Source organism: Lathyrus oleraceus, chromosome 3 (assembly GCF_024323335.1).
Source record: "Lathyrus oleraceus cultivar Zhongwan6 chromosome 3, CAAS_Psat_ZW6_1.0, whole genome shotgun sequence".
Lineage (NCBI taxonomy): Eukaryota > Viridiplantae > Streptophyta > Magnoliopsida > Fabales > Fabaceae > Lathyrus > Lathyrus oleraceus.
Genome location: NC_066581.1, coordinates 149,089,661 through 149,099,405, shown reverse-complemented (window position 1 = coordinate 149,099,405; position 9,745 = coordinate 149,089,661). Strand labels below are relative to the sequence as shown.

The following is a 9,745-nucleotide window of genomic DNA, read 5'->3' as shown; positions in this document are numbered from 1 at the left end:
ATGTCATATTATAAAAGAAATACATTCAGAACATTTGACTCGTTTGAATATAATATGGTTTATTGCGACATAAATAATACCTGGAGAATGGAGATACTTTGTTTTAGTCTAGATTTGGTAGAACAACAATTATGACTTGTTTCTGAATTACCTTGATTTCTGGTAAATAAGGAAAACAATGGACTTAGTAAATATATATGGTTTTATTTACATAAACCACAAATAGCAGTTAAATTCATGCATTCAAAAATAATATAGAGTAAATATATTCTTAAATGAATTAAATAAAAAACCTCTCCATCCTTTGAGATATTATTTCTCTTTTCACCATTTTCCAAAGTTGTGTTTTATCTGTTATCACTGTGGAACTCCAACCGATGGAGTAAATTTTCAAACGTTTGACCTGTTTCAATGAGGATGATAAAAATGTTACTGAAAGAGTGATGAAAGTGCAAGAATTTTTTTATACATATTACGGAAAAGATAAATACACCTTATTGTCGAGTTTGCCGATGGATGAAATACTTTGTTCATCCTTCCATGTGTTCCATTTATCTTCAAAGTCTGTTATCTAAAATTTATTGCATAAGAATAGTGAGAATAACTATCACCCCATTTATATCTAACATAAAAGCATAAAATAAATGATTAAGTATAACTTACTTTCATGTTGAAGCAAGTTTCGACATTCTTTCGTCTCAACTCCTTACATAATTGAAAGATTTCATCGTGTTCTAGTTTGGCTGTATATTAAAGCAAAAGAAAATTATATTTAGTTATTATCTATCTATGATATAAATAATACAATATAAGCTTGGTATGTCGTGTAACCAAAATGGGAATCAACGTGTGAGCAATTTTTTCAATGTACTTAATAAATACATGCGGGTGCGATAAAAGAATTTGTTTGTAGACTACATTTTTTGTGTAGTCACCATCTTCTCCTTTCAATTTTCCTTCCCTGGTTAAAACTCTTGTTGTAGTCTGTGAAACACCCCTGGATAAAGTTACATATAACTGTCCATGACTAAAAACATGTCGTGGAAGATATATTCCAACATTTGGAATGGTTTGTCCTTGTGATTTATTTATTGTAATTGCAAAACGTAGTCGCACAGGAAACTGCTTTCTACTAAGGACAAAAGGTAGACCATCACTTGCAGATGTTTTTATTTTAATTCTAGGCAAAAAAGCATGTTTTCCTGCGTTGCTTCCTGTCAGGATTTCCATATCCAACATATTCATAAATAAACCACGACATAATAACCGGGTCCCATTACACAATCCATATCTAGGATCTAGATTTCGTAACAACATCAATGGTGCACCCTTTTTTATCTTTAGAATATGTGGTGGCAAACTACCTTGTGCAATTGAGTTTAAGAATTCTTGCTGGAACGATAACAAATTATGTTCTTCTCCTAGAAACTAATCGATAATCATATCATTCAATTTCTGGACATCATCATTTATTGGTGTCAAAATAGCTCTTTGTACCATATATGGGGCATCCCAACCATGCAATTCTAAATTAGGAAAAATATGTTGGATAAGTACTTGTATGGAATGTTCACCTTCCCATGGGATTGCAATATGTAAAGATAACATCACCATGTCATCTGGTTTGATAGGTTCAACACCATCACCAATGCGAATAAGAAATTCTGCAAATTCTTGATCATGCAATGATCGCATATTTTGACGCAAATGCAAAATCTTGGTATGATTCCATAAATGAGACTGAACAATACACACTGAAATCATTTGTGCCTTAGTACCTTTTCTTACAACAGGAAGAACTTGACGAAAATCCCCCCCCCTGATCAGAACTTTTCCACCAAATGGAGCATTGTTGCTACAAATGTCTTGTAATGATCGATCTAAGGCTTCCAAACAATTTTTGTTTGTCATTGGTGCTTCATCCCAAATTATTGTGGCAGCAACTCTAATGAGATTTGCAAGATCCTTTTGCTTTTCAATACCACAAATGGAACTCGGTTGAATATCAATAGGTATCTTAAATCGAGAGTGTGCAGTCCTACCACCGGGTAACAATGTTGCAGCTATACCAGATGATGCAGTTGCTAAGACAATTTCTCCTATACTTCTTAAACTTGCCATTAATGTTCTATAAAGGAATGTTTTACATGTTCCTCCTGGACCATCAACAAAAAATACCCCACTGTGTTTTTGAACAATTACATTCATAATGGTGTTGAATGCAATCATTTGATCATTATTTAACTTAGCAATTGATTCAATATCTTCATTGGGGATATCGATCGCTAACTCCTCTTGTATAATACTTGGAATTGCACCTCTGTCTATTGTATTAGGGGGTAAAGATGGGAGATCATAATCATCAATCTTTTTACCGTGCAGGTTTAAGAGTTCATTCAAGTCCTTCAACAACATATTAGTTAAGTCTGATTCCACAACATTGTTAGCTGTTTGTTAATCCTCTACCATATGTGTAAAAAACTCATTCCAAAGGCCTCTAACATCAGTAGGTTCACAAAATATTAAAATCGTCACGAATAACCTTCGTAAAACATATGGCATTAGGAGACTCGTAGCCTCAACCAAACAATCACGAATACTATGATCAGTCTCTAGAAATCCCCTATCCTCGGCTGATTTTTTGAATGTACTGAAAGTCATGCCATTATTTGTAAGAAGATATTCCCAACTGGTTTGACCTGTGACATGCGATAACAACAGTCGCAAATAAAACTTATCTCCCTCTGAAGGTGATACCGTATAGATTCTCCCGATAACTTTTCTTGTTGATCGCCTACGATGCCATTCCATATCCTGCTTGTTCCAACAATAATGCTCTGGAATCTCTCTATACAGATACTTTCTTGCTTGTGGATCTCGTAGATTCAATGCAAAGAATTGTGTGAGCATTGTTTTGGAGTTGCGTTCATTATTTAACACATCTACAATTTGCTGATGATCATAAAAGCACACTTGATGGCGGTTCGGCAAGTGGATCTGCAATCTTTCAACCGAAGGATATAATCGGTAAAGAGTGAATCGAAATATTTTCCATAATGCCTCGGGAGCACAAATCCATCTTGCATCAACATATTGCTGAACTTCATCCATGTATGATCCTTTATGAACCTCCATAGCCACACGATCAGGGCCCTTGTACACCTATTTGTATAGATACTTGATACTTTTAATGCTACTGCAAATCTCTACATTGATGTGACAGTCATACTTTAACAGTAACCAAGGGTTATAAGGAACCACCCATCTATTATCGACAGACCTATCTTTACCTAACGATACAGACTCATCAAACCTTCTCCTATACTCGGGATATGAGTCAGTGCCTTGATGTGTTTCATCCAAGAATTGTTTGGGATACCTTTTTTTACAATGTCCGTCTTTCATACATGGAGACTTTCGGTTGATTATGCCGCAAGGTCTGTGGATCATATGTCTTACAACAGCTTCATGCAACTGCGGTTCACATTCTAATTTAGGTATTTTTGCTTTTACCATACTATCATAATCTTTTGGGTCACGCAACTTATCGTTACTTTCTAAGACCAACAACATATGCACATGCGCAGTCCTTGCTTTTGAAATTCAGTGACATACATGTAGCTTTTAACTTTACCCAAGACTCCTTTATTAATAACATCATCCTTCAATTTCTCAAATTTCGAACGAAATATTCTTGTTAGTAAATCTGGACGATCTTGTGGTGTTTGAAAAGGCAAAAGTTTTGATGTTATCTCACTCCAAGAAGGATTGCATGTCATTGTTAGAAAAATATCTGGTTTACCGCCATTAAGAACAATAGCCATGCCATCTTCATAACATTGTGTCATGTCTCGACGACCGCCAATAAATGATGATGGCAATATTGTTCTTTTTCCAATGTTCTCTACGATGATTCATGAAATGCATTAGTATTAGAATATATGAATTATTAGCATTAGAAGTACAACTAATTATTAATCTAAAATTGTATATTTATGTTATATGAATTTGTACCTGCATTAGTTTCACCAACATGCAAAGCATCATGTAAACCTTGGTACAATTCAGAACGTATATCACTTTGGTGCTCTTTAATCCACCTTAATCTCCCTGATTCAATTTTGACATAATTGTCTACAACATATTATTGCAACAGTTGACCCGCATTTAACAACATTGATTGATCATTTGGGCGAATCTACAGTTGATTGAAAAAAATGTCGGTGTTAAATGTAAAGTTTTTTAAACAACACTTAGATAAGTAGATTATCTACTAAAATTAATCCAAATTTACCTAAAGCATGTAACTGTAATATGCTCGACATGACACTCTTCATCCATTGCAATTTGTTGTATTGATGTCCCAACCATGCTTCCTAAATGGAAATAATACAGGGTATTGCAAAGGATCATAATATCCCTTTGTCTCTTGAACTTTCTTGAGATTTCCATCACAACGAATGACATTAATATCCCTTCCATAATCCATAGAATCTGCATCACATCCAACAATAATTGTCGCAACTTGTTCAGCAGTTGGAAGATTATATTGATGGTGATTACTTGGACGCTCCTTAAGTATGAGGCTACATTCACTGATATTTGGAAGTATTGAAAGTTGCTTGAACCTAATTACAAAAGGATTAAACTGATGGAGCATTTTCTGTAATTTGTGAACTACATTTTGGTGTAGCTGTGGATTTTCCTGCATTCTATTATGTAGCTCATTATCGGTGTCGTAGACGTATAGTTGTAAGAAACGCGGCCTGACACCCTCATTTGGATAGAAACCTCCTATGTTATGGTAAAAAGCACCTTGAGCACGAAATGTGTATATACTACGACCAGATGCAAGAATATTCTCATCAACATGAACACCAACTGAAGTGAATGAAAGCACATGGTTATAACTTCGAATATGTTGCCTAAAATGTTTTCCTTCAGCTGAACTGTAACACCCTTCTAAAATACCCCAATATTTAATTAAAACAACATATAAAACTCAGAGTAATTATGCAGTTAAGGGTGTCACACACACACTTCACACCATGTTCCAATCCATCCTGTCATGCTCATTTATTTAATCAAATAAAACATTTGCATAATTCGCAGCGGAATAAAATCCAACATCAATACAAAACATGTAATACAATACATGTAAGCTTATTCAACAATCATCAATGAAAACAAGTAAAACATCCCGTCCCGATGTTACATCTATCAGAGCACGACCCACTAAGGAACTATACTAGACTCCGAGGACTAGCTTCTACTCACTCACTGCTCGTTACCTGAAAATAAAGTTGTAAGGGTGAGTTCCTCAATCGATATAATAAGCATTATAAAATCTCATGTCATGTTAAGTAATTTGACACATTAATCACCCTAATCACAACATACAATCAGTAACAGCACATCAGCTCAATATCGTATTCAACACCAACATAAGGCACAAGTATAATCTCAAATCATACTCCATAACAACACAAACACGCAACACACGTATAATACTGGAATACATCCATTCATATTATACGCCATACAAAATTTATGCAATGAGACTCCATGCATGCGTACCGACTATTCTTGAACATATAGTTCAACTTCACCGACCAATCCAGGTACGGCTACCAAGCTCACTAGTCCCACTCATTTGAGACCTAGTGACTCACATCACTAATTCCTCACTATGGGAATTAGCTACCACCCCAAGGGCCATGCTATGCACGCTAATTCACCTAGCATGCAACATCAACAACAGTCCAAAACGACTAACATCACTAATTCCTCACCACGGGAATTAGCTACCACCATAAAGGCCACAATATGCATGCTAATCATCTAGCAATGCAACATCACAACAAAATCCACAATGGACATATGCTCACACTCTAAGCCATAAAACAGTCCATTCACAACACATGCATAACATATACATTCACAATATTATGCATACCATCACACATCATCAACACATGTATCAAAACATCATATCATGTCAATTAATTCAATCACAGTATTAGCACACTCTACTAATACCGATACTGCTCAAAACAGCGGGAAATAATCCCTACTATATCACACACGGGTATAGGCAACCATCAATTAGGCATACAACATTTTAATTAACACTTTTTCCCCTCTGCAACAGCGTTAACCGGTTAACGCCCTGGGTTAACCGGTTAACGCAGCACAAACACGCTTCCTGTCCCAAAACTTAACAGTGTTAACCGGTTAACGCCCTGGGTTAACCGGTTAACGCAGCACAAACAGCAATATCTCAGCAATCACAACAGTGTTAACCGGTTAACACCCTGGGTTAACCGGTTAACACAGACAAAACAGCAATTTACACAATTCAACACAGTGTTAACCGGTTAACACCCTGGGTTAACCGGTTAACGCAAGACAGAAGCTGTTCCTGCGCTAACACAAGGCAGAATGCAGAATTCTCCGCATTTTCCGCCGTTAGAGGACTTCCGGACCTCCGATTCCAATTCCGTAAAAAGCTATACGTTCGGGAAAACACGACTCACACAATTACGGATCAAATTTCAGTTTTTAACACAGTTTATCCAGCATCATTTTCAGCATTCACAATCCCAATTAGGGTCAAATCAACGGCTTATCACTACCCATTACATATTATCCCATAATACCCATTAGTCGACGATAAACCCCCCTTACCTGATTAATCCGGCAAATCTTTGAGCTCTAAGCTTTTCTCTCTTCAACCTTCAGCCCTAGCTCTGTCTCTTTGCCCTTTTCCTCTTTCACGATCGTTTCTCTGCTTTTCACGTAAAAACCTTTTTACTCCAAATGGGCTATTTTCCTTATTTCCAACATATATATATTTTCCAATAATAATAATAATCCAATAATATTTCCAATTAATTAATTAAATTAATAAATATTATATTAATTTAAATTAAATAATTAGCCTTATTTCATCGGGGTGTTACATGAACCATCCAAAAATAATTGTTGCAATTCTATAGGAGCATTAACTCGTGAGAATGATACCTTTCCACCATTACAACACGTGTCACGTGATTCATGATGAAACAATCTTGCATTGCAGTGTCTACAGGTAAATGGATGAGGCAACCGGGATTTTGCCATCATCATATTATTTTTGAAATTTCGAGCAATATTGTGCTTTGCTCGAAAAGCATGTCCTGATTCTACAAGCAGGAGTTTGATATTGATTACTAAATATTATCTAAAATCTAAAATACAAATAAAAAATATATGCAAGATGCTTCAATTATTATATTTTAATATTGCATGATTTTAAATTTTACGTCACATGAGCAAATGCTACATTTATTTGAAGCAAAATTCTTACGAACATACCTTGAGGACGACGTGATAATGCACCATTTTCTCTGGCGTCCATGTTAACATATGATATTACTGCATCCTCCAAAGCTTCATCAACATCCATATCATCTGATACAAAAATAATAATTAATATGTATACATTTGTAAAAATTAATACTCACATACTTAGAACTATATCACTTATACTTGTATCGGATTGACTCGTGTTGTTTCGTTGATTAGGTGATGTGCAATTACGATCTGCGGGTTTAAATACATAAAATAAGATATGACGAAAGCGAACAAAATTATGAAATGTAATATAATATATATATATATATATATATATATATATATATATATATATATATATATATATATATATATATATATATATATATATATATATATATATATATATTGATAATCACCAACCAAGTGAAACATCATTAACATGTGTAATTCTACTTGGGTCAGCTTCACTGTCATGAGTTCCTTGAAAATGTGATCTTGGAAAAGTCATATTTGTAAAATTTTGAAATGGAACTCTCGACTGACTGTTTATAGGGCGAGATGTTTGAGCTTGTTTCTCTTGCTCTTTTCGCCGCCTATAATTTTCACGTCGTCTCGACAAATTGTTTTCTCTCTGCTCGTTGCTCATATTTTGTCTCCTTTTCCTTTCATTTTCGGACCTTCTTGACCTCTGTTGTTGACTTGATATTTGACGGGTATTATTTTCCATTTTATTAATGTAATTGTCAACTGGAAACTATACCGAATCCTCTACAAAAACATAAAATTAAAATAAAAAAATTATGAAAATTAAAAAAATAAGCATGAATAACATATAATCATTATATTATTCTATATACTATTTTATTAAGTTATATCATTATTTTATGCTTATAAAAAATTATATAAGCATATAATCAAATTATTAATAAACATAAACATAACTTGATATGGTATTCTATATACTATTTTCATAACTTGATATGGTATTCTATATACTATTAGCGCAGTAAAAAATAGTAAATAGAATAATATATGCTTATATGAAAATAACTTGATATAATCGTTATATTATGCTTTTAAAAAATGCTTATATGCTTAATAAAAATTATGAAAATTAAAAAAATAAGCATGAATAACTTGATATATTATTCACTTGATATATTTTCATACTATATACTAATTTAACTTGATATATTTTCATACTTTATAATAATTTAACTTGATAAAAAATTTACCTTAAAATTACAATTAAAAAAAAATGGTATTCTATAAGAGAGAACAAAGTCAAAATGCAATGCAAAAAAAACGGGAGTGATACTTTTCTTCTCTCTAACACTTTCTATTCCCTTACATTTTTAAATTTCTTTTTATCTCTTTTGGTTACTTTTCTAGAAACTTTAAATTATTTCAGTAACTTCAATTAAGTCATGCATCTTTTTCATGTTTCTACATTAAACTTTGAGGGTTTTTATAAGAACACCACATAATTTCAAGTATACTATAAATTTAAATATGGTGTTGATTTCCGCAAATAACCTACATAAATGTTGCATGACGTACATAAATGTTGATAAATTTTTTAGTGAGATTTCATTTCCGTTTTTTTTCACATAATATTGAATTTGCGCATTCAAAATAATTTTAATAATTAAATTATTTCTACTTAATCTAACACAGTTAAAATACATTAAATATATCACTTATGTAATAATTATGTAATATATTATTGTATTACACTTTATCTAAAATACGTTAAAATAAGTGTTGCAGTGCATAAGATGATTTTATTATTCAAATTATGAAAATATATTAAAATAAGCATTACACTTTGTATGTTACCCAAAATACGTTAATATTGTTTTCTTTTAACCAATAAAATATTATGTTACCCAAAATACGTTAATATTGTTTTCTTTTAAGTAATAAAATATTATGTTACCCAAAATTTCCACCAATTTATTAATTAATATTTCGTTCAACTAATTATTTTAATAATTAATTAATAATTAAATTATTATAGTATGTCAGTCCATTAAATAAATTTAAGTTGTAAACATCACACCCTCACTAAATCAGTTGTGGATTCTGTCCGTTGCATTTTGTTTAGGCCGTTATCTAAATATATAGGTGGTCTTTTGTCCGAAGGTACTCATATGAAATTTTGTCTCTTTTAATTATTAATTCATTATTAAAATAACTTTTATAATGTTTGTCCCGTCCAAATAATTATGTGAAAGGTATTTTAAATAATTTGTCCGAAGGAACTAATTAGTAAAACGTGGTTATTAAAAATAACCGGTACATGAGTACCTAAATATATGAACATACAAAGTGGTACTACTTTCTTAATGCTTTTTAATTAATATAATATAGAGTTTATAAATTATGAACTATTAAAAACATCATA

General features: G+C 32.6%; 2 protein-coding genes across 2 annotated transcripts; both read right to left on the bottom strand.

Annotated features, from left to right (window-relative positions):
* Positions 1-1,428: 1,428 nt before the first annotated feature.
* LOC127130125 (ATP-dependent DNA helicase PIF1-like) lies at positions 1,429-2,415 on the bottom strand. The gene has a single exon (XM_051059190.1). The coding sequence runs from the start codon at positions 2,413-2,415 to the stop codon at positions 1,429-1,431; it is 987 nt and encodes a 328-aa protein (XP_050915147.1).
* A 39-nt stretch (positions 2,416-2,454) lies between these two features.
* LOC127130124 (uncharacterized) lies at positions 2,455-7,846 on the bottom strand. Its single transcript, XM_051059189.1, has 8 exons — positions 7,759-7,846; positions 7,510-7,584; positions 7,357-7,452; positions 4,369-4,881; positions 4,015-4,134; positions 3,635-3,904; positions 3,262-3,557; positions 2,455-3,162 (listed from the first exon to the last, which is right to left on the bottom strand). The coding sequence occupies exons 1-8, from the start codon at positions 7,844-7,846 to the stop codon at positions 2,455-2,457; spliced, it is 2,166 nt and encodes a 721-aa protein (XP_050915146.1).
* Between the last annotated feature and the right edge of the window lie 1,899 nt (positions 7,847-9,745).

Bases quoted from the DNA above. Each gene is read 5' to 3' on its own strand.
- LOC127130125 (XM_051059190.1), bottom strand. From the start codon at position 2,415: ATGTTGTTGAAGGACTTGAATGAACTCTTAAACCTGCACGGTAAAAAG.
- LOC127130124 (XM_051059189.1), bottom strand. From the start codon at position 7,846: ATGACTTTTCCAAGATCACATTTTCAAGGAACTCATGACAGTGAAGCT. The intron at 7,453-7,509 runs GTATGTGAGTAT...TTTTTGTATCAG, and splicing joins TATAAGTGATATAGTTCTAA to ATGATATGGATGTTGATGAA. The intron at 3,558-3,634 runs GTAAAGTTAAAA...TGTTGGTCTTAG, and splicing joins TATTAATAAAGGAGTCTTGG to AAAGTAACGATAAGTTGCGT.